General features: G+C 44.1%; 1 protein-coding gene across 2 annotated transcripts; it reads left to right on the top strand.

The window, feature by feature from the left end:
- Window positions 1-5,414: 5,414 nt before the first annotated feature.
- On the top strand, window positions 5,415-15,147 carry LOC117533742 (altered inheritance of mitochondria protein 3-like). Of its 2 annotated transcripts, none has more exons than XM_034197646.1 (5): window positions 5,415-7,441; window positions 8,701-8,904; window positions 9,185-9,564; window positions 10,663-10,850; window positions 12,717-15,147. In XM_034197646.1, exons 1-5 carry the CDS (start codon window positions 5,683-5,685, stop codon window positions 13,171-13,173), a joined length of 2,988 nt encoding a protein of 995 aa, XP_034053537.1. In that variant the 5' UTR covers window positions 5,415-5,682; the 3' UTR covers window positions 13,174-15,147. The 2 variants fall into 2 exon arrangements, with proteins under 2 accessions (XP_034053537.1, XP_034053538.1); XM_034197647.1 differs by having other exon boundaries at window positions 5,419-7,441; window positions 8,704-8,904.
- Window positions 15,148-15,545: the final 398 nt, after the last annotated feature.

Genomic DNA, 15,545 nt, shown 5'->3' with positions numbered 1-15,545 from the left:
GAATTTTGACTTTATTTTGGAGAATTTAGGAGCTTAATAAATCCATCCATCTTCTTCCGCTTATCCGTGGTCGGGTCGCGGGGGTAGCAGTTCCAGCAGAGAGCCCCAAACTTTCTTTTCCCTGGCGACATCAACCAGCTCTGACTGGGGGATCCCAAGGCGCTCCCAGGCCAGCGAAGAGATATAATCCCTCCACCTGGTCCTAGGTCTACCCCTTGGTCTCTTCCCAGCTGGACGTGCCTGGAACACCTCCCTAGGGAGGCGCCCAGGTGGCATCCTAACTAGGTGCCCGAACCACCTCAACTGGCTCCTTTCGACGCGAAGGAGGAGCGGTTCAACTCCGAGTCCCTCCCTGATGACCGAACTTCTCACCTTATCCCTAAGGGAGACACCAGCCACCCTGCGGAGAAAACCCATCTCGGCCGCTTGTATCCTCGATCTCGTTCTTTCGGTCATGACCCATCCTTCATGACCATAGGTGAGGGTAGGAACGAAAATGGCCCGATAGACAGAGAGCTTTGCCTTCTGGCTCAGCTCCCTTTTCGTCACAACGGTGCGGTAAAGCGACTGCAGTACCGCTCCCGCTGCTCCAATTCTCCGGCCCATCTCACGCTCCATTGTGCTTAATAAGTTGATTCAGTAAATGCTAACTACTGTTGCTTACTGTAGTTAGCAGCGACCGTGACAATAGCGCGACATGTATATTCTGTCCCTCTGCCTGAGGTGCTGGAAGTCAGCTTCTGAGATCGAAGGAGTAACAGGGAAGCACCTAAAGGGAAGTACCTGCTGCACCGAGGGGGTTTTATTCTCAGGTTGGCTTCTAGTCAGCGTATTGGCAGCTAACCAGCAGTTACTTTCACAAGTATTACATCCTTTGACAGTGTAGTAACATAATAACATATTTACTATAAGTCCAAATGGTACTACTGTACTTTTAGTCAAGGAAAAAAGTCATGACAGATTTATAATGGTCGACCCATAGTTTAATGTAATGCTAACACATGTAGCTAAATGGTTTCTTTAACATCATGTTGTCATAAAGACATTGACAGCTTGTGTTGCCTTGGTTTATGGGAGGTTAAAAATGGATGTTTCAAATCGATGCACACACGTTCACAGCACACACATTGAAATGTAGACTCTGCATTCACCGCATCCTGATATTAGGCACCGCTTTGATACAGTGCTAGAGGAGCAGTTTGGAGTTGGTACACGTCAGAATATATAATCTTATTATTGCGGATATATCAGAAGTGACGCACCATTCGGCCGTTCACCATTATAACCAATCAACATGATCTTCAAACTCAAATCCCTAAGGCGGCTATCGTTGCTAATTAAGCATTTCCCATATTAAGCCATATCTTGCATACATGTTTTGAACTTTAAACACAATGTGAAACCCATAGGCGAACACTGATCTTTACACTATAGTATATTACTTTATTATATTATACTAGCTGCCGTTTTAAAATAATATAAAAAGGTCAAAAATGTTAAGGTGTTTACTGAGTTGTGTGGTGTTTCTAAAGCAAGTGAACATGTATGAATGGTGACATGCACATTAGTAGATACAGTATGCAGGACTAACAAGTCAGGCATTTTTAAGTCATGCATATTTAGACCGTGTTTTGTATATTTTGAGTGTGTATTATAAGAATTTTAGCATGTAAACTGTCTTTGAGTACCCTGAAAAGTGCTCTACAAATCAAATGTATCATTAATATATTTTACAATTGGTATAATTCAACATTTTCTTATAGGGAATCATGTAGAGGGTACGGATCCATTATCACCGTCACAACAATTTCGTTTCACTTTCCTTTTTTAAATGTATGTTGCAACCTTGGTCATAAAGTTGGTCTGTAGAAACTGTGAAGTCCACTGAGACAAATGTAACATTTGTGATATTGGGCTATATAAATAAATATTGATTGATTGATTGATAAAGTTGTAGATTTTGCTGCAGATTTGTCCGCAACAGCAATTTGGGAAGCAGTGGTAAGATCCACCATGATGAAAGCAGGTGACTACAGTCCGTGAACATTTAGTATTGTTCGCAGTGCACACAGCTGCAAAAGAGACTGCACACGTAGTACATTGACCCCTGAGGAATAATAAAGGAGTGGTTTGTCTTTGTCCCACCCCAACAGGAGGATAATTAGATGTCAATCAAACCCAGTCTGTACAGAATCAAGCTGAATAGGTGAAAACACCCCCGAGTGTGTTCAGACTCCACTATGGAAGTTCATGTTCCAGCTCCACCTCACAGATCTACCTTTGGTCATACACATAAATCTTCGCTCCATTTTCCTCACACTTGCTTTTCATGGTGGGTTTAAATAAAAACAAAAGATACTAGATGTTAAAATGAACAGGAAAAACATGAACTAAAACGATTGTCTTGTGTACAACATGCTATAAGGGACTACTGTTTTTTATAGTATGGTCATAAACTAATATGTATTGCTATCATGGTGTCTTGCTTGTAAGAGAGAATGGATGTATTGTGACAGAGACATTACAAATACTGATGGTTTCTCTTGCTGTGTTTTTCCATGTCCTTGTCTCTTGTGATTGAGGACCAATAGCAGTACAGACACAGTATTAGTCGTAGAGTTATATGACTTTTTAGTTTATACACTACGGGGGGTAATTGAGGGCTGGGGTGGGAGGGCCCAATAAAAGCTTGATCCGGCCCTGAACAGAACACAAACATGTACACACACACGTCCCTGAATCATGTGTATCTGACCGAATAATGTGTGATACTGCGTTTAAAGCCCACATGCATCCCCCGCCAGGCCTGCTGCTGTGTGTGTGTGTGTGTGTGTGTGTGTGTGTGTGTGTGTGTGTGTGTGTGTGTGTGTGTGTGTGTGTGTGTGTGTGTGTGTGAGTTTGTGTGTGAGAGTGTGTGAGTGTGTATCAGTGCTGCATAGAAACACTGAGAGCATGCTAACGCCTCTGCGGTGCTTACCTTTCCACCAGGCACAGTCCCTCGCTGCTGCTGCTGCTGCTGCTGCTTTATTAATAAACACGGCAATATGAGTCCACATTAAAAGGAATTGAGCCGCGGCGGTTGAATGCACCCAGGCGGTGTTTTCCCAGCAGTGTCCAGGGGGTTAGTCCTTTAAGACGAACATGAAGCCAAGGTCGTAACGTTTGGTTCGCAGGGTCCACAAACCGTGCGGGATACATTAGACGAATTCATACAAATATGGCTGTGACAAATTGTCTCTACTCGGGAAAAAAAGAAGTGAAAATGAATAAATACCGACAGCAGGAAGTGACAGGTAGGCGCACTTATCTTGACAGCCAGGTGTATGGACTAATCATCCACTGGAATCCGTAGAGAGATCCCGCCTCTAAAATCAACCAGCCAATCAGAGCGAGACTCTAAGCTAGCGTCCTTCAGACGCAGGTGCATCTATGACGCGTTCAGGAGCTTTCTGCAGGCTCGTACATCGTGGTACGTTCTCAAAATTTGACAAGAAACACAGATTGACATGGACATGAAAGGGAATATTAAATATTGACACACAGACACACTATCTACATTTGAATATTGAATAACATTTCTCCTCTCTTTTCATCATCTGGATACAGGCTAGATAGCTGTTCCTACTCTAGGCTGATTATATCAGTGAGATCATATGGAAGAAAATGATGTTAGCCTTCCTTGGATCTACAGAAACTGCAACCTAAAAACATAACACTGGTACATTAAAATGAGGGGGGGAAGAAAGAAAATAAAAGGAAGAAAGACAAAGAAATGGTTTCATTTTATTTTACATTTCAAACCACACTCTGACACGTGTGCTTTTATAACATTTTTATTCTCAGTATCACATGAATACAAAATATTGTGCAACATGGCTGCAACTGATCTTGAGAATAATTTCGTGGAAAGTATTTGTAGTTAGCCTCTAGGGAGAATATCCCTTTAACAAGCAATTAAGTAAATTGGCTTAGTGGTGCATTCAAGAACCGATAGATTACACTCTTTTTTTTAACTCGGCTATAATTCTTCTTAAAGCCTTATCTATCTTAAGAGAGAAAGGGACCCTGTGCTATTCTCCACCACTTCGTGAGAATATGCATCAAACAGCAGTTTATATTGGAGCCAAATACACAAGCCATATTTGTTTAGGTTGTAACTTTTTGTCCTATAAATGTTTTTTCCAAGCATCAAATACATTTAAATAATTCAGATCGTCTATAGTTGAATATATTGTTATCCAACATTAAACTCCCTAATCATCGATAAAACACTATGAATAAGAAAGAGATAATATTGTCTTTGTTGTGCTTTATTGCATGTCATTTGGTTTAAGTTTTATTTATCCTATTTGGAGAATAACATGAGATTTGGCCTTAAGTAGGACCTCTTTTAGTTTTGAGGATATGAACTATAGGTCAAATCATCTTTATATTCCCAGTGCTGGCTCAGGTCTGCTCCAGTGCGCCCTCTGGTGGCCACGGTGTGTATAGAGAAGAATGGATAATGAGGACAGTGTGAAGGACATCTCTTCTGCTTGTGTTGCTGAGCATCTGCAGCCTTTTATACCTGCACATTTTTCATGGCAGAAAATAATGTCAATGAGTAGTGGGGAGTATTCGACTTTGAAAAAATGTGCACTTCAAAGACTAATATGTGCATTTTTACGTATGTTTCAAATGATGGAGTGGATCTGCACAGGAATACTATGTAATGAAAGATTGGGATATATTTAACCTGCTAACATTATTTAACAATACACCAAAAACATTATAATAGTTTATTTATTCTGCTTATAAAACATGTTCAAAATAAATATTCAGAATCAGGTTTATTGTAGATTTACACATACAAGGAATTTGCTTTTGCATATAATGGTAAAACACAATTAGAGGAATTAGGTTGTAAGAAATATGAAAAGATATAACTATTCAAAAGGAGAAGTACTCAGATATTGTACTTTAGTAAGAGTAGAAGTACTCAGATCTTGTACTTGAGTAAAAGTAGAAGTACTCAGATCTTGTACTTGAGTAAAAGTAGAAGTACCAGAATGTAGGAATACTCTGTTACAAGTAAAAGTCCTGCATTCAAAATTGTACTCAAGTAAAAGTACAAAAGTATAATCATCAAAATATACTTTTTTACAAATGGTACTTAAGTAGCCTACAGTTAGGGGGACCCGATGTCCTGCTTTATGGACATTTGATTGACAGTCGCCCTTCTAAAACGTGGCTTTTATCCAATGGCTGTTTAGAAACTCCAGAGAGTGCTTTCACTATAAATGTCAGATGTCAATCAATCAACAAAGTTTGGAAATGTATTTACTTATGGGTGTAGCCAGTGAGAGCGATTCCCAGAGAGTTTTTAATGACGTGTTTTCTCAATCGCACTTGCAGGTGAATACAATTTGAGATCGCAAAAAAAAAGTGTCCCAAACAAACTACTCTTTTTCCCACATGTGGCTTGTTTGCACCTGGTTAACCAAAGTACAGTACTTGAGTTATGTACTTAGTTACATTGCACCACTGGTACTTGTGCACATCCGGGTTGTTAGTTCCCTGCAGGAATGCAGCAGGTGGGCTGGATAAATACCTGCAGCAGGCGGAGCTCCCTTCCTCTCAGAAGCAGCTCCGCGACCTTTGAGCCCGCGGCAGAGGCAGCATACAGCGGGGTTTGGGAGCAGAATGGCCACAGACTTCACTCAGGACACCCTGCTGCATTTCCTCCAGATCAGCGGAGGCTCGGTGAAAAACGCGGACCTGGTTCTGCACTTCAAAGACTTCATTAGGGACCACCCGGACCGGAACCGAAACCGGGAGCTCTTCAAGAAGTTCGTGAACTCCGTGGCCACCGTCCGACAGGTGGAGGGGGTCTCTCATGTGGTCCTCAGGAAGAAATTCAAGGGACATGTTCCCGGTGACGGCGGAGGGGGCTCTTCGGAGCGACTTCCCGCCGCGAAAGGAACCGATACCTGCCCGGAAAACGCAGAGACGCCTCGGCAGAAACCACAGCTAAGGGAGGGGACAACACCCGCCCCGCCGGGAGTCACCGCTGAGAAAACGAGCCTACCTGCGGCCGGGATCATGCCCTTCAACACCGTGCAGACACATCTTAACATGAAGCAGCAACAGGTGAGCAGCACACCTGAAGTGTGTGGTAGAACAGCAGCAGCCAATCAGATCCCAGAGAAAAGAGAAGTGAAGACCACACCTGTGGTCAGACATGAGACCCCTCCTCTTCATCAGACCCCTCCTCTTCGTCAAGTGTCTCCTCTTCGTCAGGAGCCTCCTCTTCATCAGGTGCCTCTTCATCAGACTCCTCCTCTTCATCAGACCCCTCCTCTTCATCAGGTGCCTCTTCATCAGACCCCTCCTTTTCGTCAGGAGCCTCCTCTTCATCAGGTGCCTCTTCATCAGACCCTTCCTCTTCATCAGAAGCCTCCTCTTCGCCAGGAGCCTCTTTTTCATCAGACCCCTCCTCTTCATCAGACCCCTCCTCTTCATCAGGAGCCTCCTCTTCATCAGGTGCCTCTTCATCAGACCCCTCCTCTTCCTAAGGAGCCTCCTCTTCCTCGGGATCCACCTTTTCGTCAAGTGCCTCCTCTTCATCAGACCCCTTCTTCTCATCAGACCCCTCCTCTTCGTCAGGAGCCTCCTCTTCGTCAAGTGTCTCCTCTTCGTCAAGTGCCTCTTCTTCATCAGACCGCTTCTTCTCATCAGACCCCTCCTCTTCGTCAAGTGCCTCCTCTTCGTCAAGTGCCTCTTCTTCATCAGACCGCTTCTTCTCATCAGACCCCTCCTCTTCATCAGACCCCTCCTCTTCATCAGACCCCTCTGCTGAGTGCCCCACGCCTTGCCAGACACAGGCAGAGCTACAAATCTGCCATCTCTTATGATGATGATGAGGAGGAGGAGGAGGAGGAGGTCCAGATGAGGCGGGGTTCAGCAGGAGGAGCGTGGCCCCCCAACTATCCTCTCGGAGACCTGGGGAAGGCCCTCTCCGCCTCCTCGCCCTGCGTCATAGATCCACAGACCTCTCCTTCTATATCCTCCTCCTCTTATGCATCGGAAAGGAAGCTCCCGAAGATTTACGTCCAGGATGTGGAGGAGGAAAGGCCGAGAAGACAGGGGCCAAAACCTGGGTCTGTTCCAGGGGAAGGGTCCTCCACCAGACGGAGCCTCCCTTTAGAGGCGGAGCGCTTCACCCCATCCTCTGACAGAGATACAGGGGTGGTGCCTCGCCGTGATGGACCCAAATACGCTTATCCTACAGCTGTCCTCCTGGGGCCCGATCAGAGCGGAGGTCAGAGGCTCTCCTCCAGCCACAGCAGCATCTTCTCCACCTCCTATGACCCAGAGTGCTCCAGCAACAACTGGCCGCTGTCGGGCTCCTCCAGAGGGTCCGGGTGGAACAGCAGCTGTGAAGAGCCACAGGCAAAACCAGGTCAGAATCAGGATTACTTTATTTGTCCCACATTATTACAACAGCAGAAGTATAGTGCGGATAAAGCTAAGAGAATAGACTTGCATATACAAGTGTGCACACGTTATTAATAATACAAACAAATGGCAGATAAGTTAACAAGTAGCAGTGTATTCTTTGACCATATACAAATTAAAGAGGTAGCTGGTGCTGTTTACAGATTGTAAATTAATTGAAAGACAATAAAGTCTGAATTGCACTAGGTATATTGCACATGCAGGTACAACTGAACTCTGTGTAAAGATTAAAAGGTGAAGTCTAGTGGTTATCTGTATTTCCCCTTATTTACATCACCTGTGTGTGTGTGTGTGTGTGTGTGTGTGATGTGTGTGTGTGTGTGTGGTGTGTGTGTGTGTGTGTGTGTGTGTGTGTGTGTGTGTGTGTGTGTGTGTGTGGTGTGTGTGTGTGTGGTGTGTGTGTGTGTGTGTGTGTGTGTGTGTGTGTGGTGTGTGTGTGTGTGTGGGTGTGTGTGTGTGTGTGGGTGTGTGTGGTGTGTGTGGTGGTGGGTGGTGTGTGTGTGTGGTGTGTGTGTGTGTGTGTGTGTGTGTGTGTGTGTGTGTGGTGTGTGTGTGGTGTGTGTGTGTGTGTGTGTGTGTGTGTGTGTGTGTGTGTGTGTGTGTGTGTGTGTGGTGTGTGTGTGTGTGTGTGTGTGTGTGTGTGTGTGTGTTGTTTGAAAAGTGAGCCAGTGCTTTAAATCTTCACACTTTTTAATAGCCAGCAGATATGATGAGGTTTGGGCTTTTTAAATGATAGTTCACAAACCAATGGAAGGTCATGGTCACTGCATCCACGTCTTATTATGAAAGCCTGATACATAGTCTTCCTCTGTGCCAATAGAGTTCCATTGTTGTCCAAAAAACCCCATTGATTCAAAACAACATTACCCAGCTGTTGAATCCAAGCATTTCAAATGTTTCCAATGCTACATTTCTGTGTGTTTCTTTTATATTTACTGAAATGTGTAAGTCTGTTCCTAAAATATATATGTTTATGGATACCATATGTAAAAGCTTCCATTGACTAGATTGCAGAGCTACTTGGAGAGGTCCCAGTGCACCTCCTGCCCTGCCGTGGTGCCCTTGTGCAAGGCACCGAACACCCCCCTTCCCCCCCCGCTCCCCGGGCGTTGTACAATAGCTGTCCACTGCTCCTGGTACTAGGATGGGTTATAAGCAGAGGACATGTTTAACATTGGTTTTGTTTTAAATCTGCTGTGTCAGCAGGTGCGGTTAGGGGCGGGTCTAAAATCGAAGAAGTACTCCACGAAGCCCAGGGGCAAAAATTGGAGTCGCAACATGCCGACAGCCATTTCCATGACAACCAGGAGCCAACCGGTTATTTGTCACCATTCCATCACTCAAACGACCATCTCCATGACGACCACAACTCTACAGTTGGTGTGGTGCCCTGGCATCTTTCCACAGGTCAGAGCTGGAGTCTGTTGGACTTAATTAAAGAGTGTTTTTTACATATTACATCTTACACACATCATGTAATTTAGGATAATAGATTGCCCTTTAAACCTTTTAGTTAATGTATCTTTGTACGTACGTGGGAGAGAAACTCAGGGATTTGAGCCTTTACAGACCATTTACTTGCACTAAAACCTATATATCACACAACAGGATAGGTAGAACCCTAAAACAACAGAACAGGGCCTCTTTAAGTGAAGGGTCTGAGTACTTCCTCCCCCTCTGCTCGCAGGAGATCTCTACGACAACCGAGAAGACGCAGAGTCCAGCGAAGTCTCCGTCTCCTCGCAGCCGCGGCGGGGGGCCGCTCGGCGAATCAGCAGCCAGCTGAGGAGCAGGATGTGCCGCAGCCTGGGAGCCGACCTGGACCAGATCCTGCAGGAGGAGGCGCGTGCGGGGGGAGGCAGCGAGGCGGCCCGGCTGAACCGCCTCCACCTGATCTCCTCGTCTCTCAGCCTGCGATACGACCTGTCCACCTCCTCCCTGTCGTCCTGCTCTACCACCCCCAGCTGCCACAGCCTGGCAGACCTGGGGGAGGTCAGAGGGGGGAGGAGGAGCTCCACCTGCACCCCCGCCTCTAACACCAATGACCAGGAAGGGCCCACTAGACAGGTGAGACTGATGGACATTGTATTCGGGATTGTGGGAAACAGATTGACAATAAAGTTGACTTTGACTTGACTAGATATTGTCTTACATTTAAAGGTGGGGCAGTTAAGTTTGAGAAACCGGCTCGAGATACACTTTTTGTTATATTCCATGGAATGCTCTTAACATCCCGATAGCAATGAATATCTGAAGTAACTGGATGGCCTACCTGCCTGTCAGCCTTCCATCGGGGCACACACTTATCTCGTGCCCTCATTGGTCATGTGCGCGTTCGTGTGTGTTGGAGGAGGGGCTCTGTGAGGAAGTGGTAGATTTTTTCCGGTTGTGTATTTTCAAATTCTAGCGCACTCCAAAATTACCTACCCCACTGTTGTGGAATATTTTCCAAGGCCCATAACTTTGACCCAGTGTATCAGTTCAAACTGTCCTGACTGAGCACAGGCACCTGTAACCTTGGCTGCTGTGCTCTCAGTGTTTTGTCTCCCTGTTCCTGCCTGTTGGCGTCAGCTGATAGAGGTGTTATCATTCTATCTTGTTATGCAGCATGTTGATGATGCTCTCTGAACTAGCTAAATACATGGGTCTGGGGTAGAGTTCTTCAGAATTGACGTGGCAACTCTACCGTGAAGTCAGAACCTCTGACTCTTGGACTTGTGATGTGAATCCTCCGGCCGTTAACTCCAAATAAACCATCAGTGTTTGACATCAAAGCTACTGCTCTTCCCGTGTCTCCTTCCTGAGTCGGTGACTCCCAGTGCATAGCTACACAGAAGTTTCCTCTACACCCACCTTTAAGTCATCGAAATATCGCATAAGTGTCCTTATCTGGTTTATATGCTGACAGTAAAGTAATGTCATTATCAGTAAGATTGACAACTAGCAACAAAGGCTCTTTACTTTGTCTTGCCAACAAACAGGAAACAATAAACAATGTTGTCATGTGGTTAGTTTAACAACACTGAACTGATTCCCGTTCATAGACTCCTTTATGTATGCACCATGACATCAAGTCAAATTCCTCGTACGTGTGAACCTACCTGGTAATAAACCTGTTTCTGATTCCCGTAAAGAACATTTATTAAGTGCATGTTTGCCCCTCAGTCCCTGGTTCCTCTGGAGCCCAAGGAGCACGCCTGGCTGGTGAAGGGCGCGACGGGGGCCTGGCCCGACATCTACACCCTCTTCAGAGAGGACTCGTCGCTGCTCAACAGGCAGGACTTCATCTCCGGCTTCACCGTGCTGCACTGGATCGCAAAGCACGGCGAACACAGAGTCCTCAACACCTTATGGTACGATGCTCGCTGTTAGAAAAAGAAAACCATCAGAGCGAACTAGCTGTTTAAACTTTGTTTATTGGGTTTTTTCAACAGCATACAGTTATTCTATCTGAGCATGTGTCAAAAGCAGGTAAACAAATCTTCACTTTATAGAAAAATAGGTAACAATGTAAATACTGCTTAACACCACCAGGGCAAAGAAAATCCCACACAGACAGAAGACAAACAGACATACAAACAATAACAAATAAATAAATAGAAAACCAATCGGCTAAAACAAAAATGTCGCTCGGATGGTTTTCTGATGTCTAATGTATAGTCAATCTTTAAGACATGGTTTGCAGCCTAAGGGTCAAAAGGTCTGTTGCTTGGTACAATTATGTGTTATTACCTGAGCTAAATATCTCATTGTTTGTCCAAATGGTATCAGATAAGAAAGAGATATTCACAAACCCATGATTGTGATCTCTAAGGAGTAACCACCAGGCAAAGATGTTCACTTGTACACAAGAAATATCTAAATCAAAGAATGTCGAGAAGTGTACTGATCACATTCCTGCTCCCTCAAGGCGAATCACATGGGTCAAATATTTTAAACTCCACCGTGGACACAAAGTGGAGTGAACTTTAGAGGCAGTGACGTCAGTAGTAAGATATAAGCTGCTAAATATTTACATGTTTTACTTAATTGTGTGAAGTCGACGCAAATGTACGTCAAAACTGACAAAACACATCCATGACTGCATCTTCATTCAAACCAGAAATCAAAACTCGCCTTTTCAGAACGGCTTTAAATCTGTAGTTGTTGTTTTGTTTTACGTATGTTAAGTGTGTTGTTTTGATGAATTTGTGAAGTGTCCTTGAAAACCATGAAAAGCGCTCTATAAATACAATGAATTATTATTATTATTATTATTAAAATGCACTTGAAGAATATCTATTCTCCAACAAAGGAAAATAAACTTTAAATATATTTTCTGCTATGAGCAACTGATATTCTATCCTTCTGATTTTCCATTCTATTGCATTGTAATTACTGCTATATTTAATTTGACTATATCTGTTTTATTACTTTTAATGTAATTATAGTTTTATTTTAAAGATCCCATGTCATGCTTTTCTGGTTATCACCCGTCCCCTTGTGTTATGAAGGTTTGTCTGCATGTAAACGGTCTGCAGAGTCACAAACCCTCAAAGTACACCCTGTAGCGAGTAAAACTCTAACACAGAGAAGACCTGTCTGTGCTGCCCCAGAACGCCTCGTTGGAGATTTCTCTTTTCCCATTGTTTACTTCTTGGGTATAGTGACGTATTTCGGGTATAGCGACGTTACGTCCGCGGAGCCATTACGTTTGGACCAATCCGCGGACTTCCTCACACACACACACTCATAGGGACGTCGTGAGGCTCGCTGCTGCGAGGAGCGGGACACTGAGCTGGCTCACTGGTGTGGGGTCGGTGAGACAGCGAGACACCGTGGAACTCAGCCTGAGCACACACACAAACTCCCAGCCAGGCTGCGGGTGTGTGTGTTCGGGCTGTGTCTCGCTGTGTCTCGCAGACGGCCACTGGGCTCACAGGGAGGGAGGGGGGGAGCTCCAACAAGCCGTTTAGGACAGAGAGTGAATACACATGCTATACAGAGATGCTGTGAGAAACCAATGTGAGTTTGGAAAATTTAGTAGACCTCAACAATGGAATTATGATCAGTAGAAATGGCCATGACATGGGACCTTAACAGTTCTCTATCTGTGGTTTTTGTCCTTTTTTTTCTTTTTATGTATGCACCACGACATCAAGTCAAATTTCTCGTACGTGTCAACCTACCTGGTGATAACCCTGATTCTGATTCTGATATGTTCTCCGTCTTGGTTTCAGGTATGGAGTTCAGAAAGCTGGTCTGACCTTCGATGTGAACGCCCGGTCGACATGCGGCTACACGCCCCTCCACATCTCCGCCATGCACGGCCACAAGAACATCATGAGGCTGCTGGTGACCAAGTTCAGCGCCGACGTGAAGCTGAGGGACACGGCGGGGAAGAGGCCCTGGCAGTACCTGAGCCGCGGCAGCGCTCCGGAGGTCTTCACGCTGCTAGGGGCTCCGGTCAGAGCTGCAGGGGGAGAGGGGGGAGGAGTCGGGGGGGGAAACCCCCACGTGAAACAACGCCAGTCCCACCCTCGTCGCCGTCGCCATCACCTCTCCTTCGCCTCCCCCACCGAGAGGCCTCTGACCTCCGGCACGCAGAGGGTCAAAAGGTCGACGTCCATCGCTGCGTTCCTAAAACACAAATCACTGCAGCACTTCCACGGACACCAGTCTGACTCCTCGTTTTAAACATCAGATGAACTGGATTTGGATTGGTTTGCTGACTGTTGCTCTTACCTTGTAGTCTAGTTGCCAGCGGTGTGAACCCGGAAATGTAGAGAACCCGAAGGCTCTATGTTAGAAATGAGTAGGAAGTGTCCCAAGTTCATAGAAACTGCTGGATGCTAACTTGCATATGTTGTGCAATTTGCATTTATTAGCAGACAATGGCTACAACATTTATTGGGCGATATGGACCCTTTTGGTGTGGTTTTCGAAGTACAGTAAGAATGGTGAATCAATTTCTTACAATTTTAGGATCAGAAATGGCAGTTAGAGTCCACAAAAACGTTCAAATCTACCAAAAATGCATCAAATTCAGCCCACGGGGAAAACAAATAAGTCAACTTTCTGGATAAAACTGCCATTTTTGATCCTGGAAACTTCAGAAATTGATTCAACATCCTCAATAAACTCCAAAATGGCCAAGACAATTTTAAACTAACGTCTGCATATGCTAATTAATGCAACCTCTGCTCATTTAGCATATTGCCTAGCACATGAACGTTAGCATCCTGCAGTTTCTATGTGCTGGCGACCCGTACTACTCATTTCTAACATAAAACGGTTGCGTACTCAACATATCCTGGTTCACAACAGGACTCTATGAGCTGGCTAACAGTCCCCTCAGTTAGCATCTGTTGCTTGTGTCTACACACTGTTAAAAAAGGAATTCAAATGACTGCAACAACAGGAAGCACTCGTTTCTCCACCGGAGCGTTCAGTTTGACCAGATATGTATCCTGTGTTTGACAAAGAATGCTGGGTCTGAGACGCCTGATGGATGAATGCAGGAGGAGGTGTTAGCACTTGCAGATCAGCAAGGGGGATCTGCTTTCAGTCGATGTGTGGCGACAAAAGAAACAGCCTGAAAATGAACTTGCAGTGAAAAGAGCTTTGAGGAAGTAGTGGACAAAACATGAACACCTGTGCAATCAAATCTAATCCTACTACAATAGGACATTACTTGTTGCTGGCACTGAAGCAGAAGCGAGGTGTCCATAATCTTTGGAAGTAGTATCAACAGATCTGTAAAGCTGGATTTAATGATGAAAAATAACTCTTTAAATGTTGTGTTTATGAGCAATTTGCTGATCAGGAAAAGAGTCAATCGGAAGAAAAAAAATATGATTTATTAGCTACCAAAAAAAGTATGCAAAATCACCAATTAACCAACATTGTAACATTTGTGTTTGTCCGGATTAAGCAATCAAGTTATTACATGTTACTTTTGGACGAAGCTTAACCCTATACCCTAGTTTCATATTATGTATTGTACCGATGAGTTGTGCCAATTTTCTCTAAAATATCACACAAGTGAGTATTATATACATTTGATATAAAAACACACGTATTGTTCTTTAACACTCACTTTGTAAATGATTGCGCTCTTAAGTTTGCTGCAATAAGTGTATTTTGTACAGTTTTTTCACATCACTAAGTATTAAATGTTTCAACGTTTGAGGTGTTTTGTTTTTATACAACTTTATTTGACATTGTTGCTCAGTTTTTATTGATCTGAATGACTTTAGAAGCTATCTGCCATTTTTTGTGGTGCCCATAAAAAGACAGTGAAAAGTTACGAATATAAATCTAAGCTTTAATTTATTTACTACCGTTTAACCTCCAGATGGTAACACAAGTTAATAATTATATTATGTTGTCTTACAGGATAAATGTATTCTCAACTTCCTAGTTCTTGTCTGTTCTCTCATCTAATTCGAGGTAACTGAGAAAGAATACAGTGATGAATTTCAGTTTGTAATCTTTGAACTAACGGTGTTATTTAAACCTCAAGTAAAAAGGACACTAAGATGGGTCCTTTTCTCCTTTCTTATACAATTGGATAAAAGTGTGTAACAAGTGACATGTAATGGAGTTATTTGGAGCTGTATGATACTTATGTCAAAATAAAAAAGGTGTATGAATGACATCATGATATGAGAGCTGACACACCCTTCAACTAACACCTCAGTCCCATCATGTGTATCCACCCAGCAGTTCTACCAACAGAACTTGTTTAACAGCTCTCCCTCTCAAAGCGCACACACACACACACACACGAATGGTTCCCCTCATGTGGACCTCCATTATGTCCCCATAAGGGAGGTGAGTCCCCACACGTGACTGTGTAAACAGATTTAGGTCCCCACAAGTATAGTAATGCTAGGACACACACACACATTTTTCTCCATATGGAAAATGTGTTTACCAGTTTTGAAAACACCATAAAGAGATTAGACTTGGTTTTACAGAATCTTAATAAGGTTGTTGTTCCCTCAGTAGCACAAAAGTACAAATCGTGTGTGCGTTTTCTGAGAGAGAGGTTTTCTTTGAACACA

This window comes from Gymnodraco acuticeps, unplaced genomic scaffold (genome assembly GCF_902827175.1).
Source record: "Gymnodraco acuticeps unplaced genomic scaffold, fGymAcu1.1, whole genome shotgun sequence".
In the NCBI taxonomy this organism is placed as follows: Eukaryota; Metazoa; Chordata; class Actinopteri; order Perciformes; family Bathydraconidae; genus Gymnodraco; species Gymnodraco acuticeps.
The sequence above is the reverse complement of the archived record's forward strand: the minus strand, read 5'-3'. Positions and strand labels throughout refer to the sequence as shown.

Bases quoted from the DNA above. Each gene is read 5' to 3' on its own strand.
- LOC117533742 (XM_034197646.1), top strand. From the start codon at position 5,683: ATGGCCACAGACTTCACTCAGGACACCCTGCTGCATTTCCTCCAGATC. The intron at 7,442-8,700 runs GTCAGAATCAGG...CTGCTGTGTCAG, and splicing joins AGAGCCACAGGCAAAACCAG to CAGGTGCGGTTAGGGGCGGG. The intron at 8,905-9,184 runs GTCAGAGCTGGA...CTCTGCTCGCAG, and splicing joins GCCCTGGCATCTTTCCACAG to GAGATCTCTACGACAACCGA.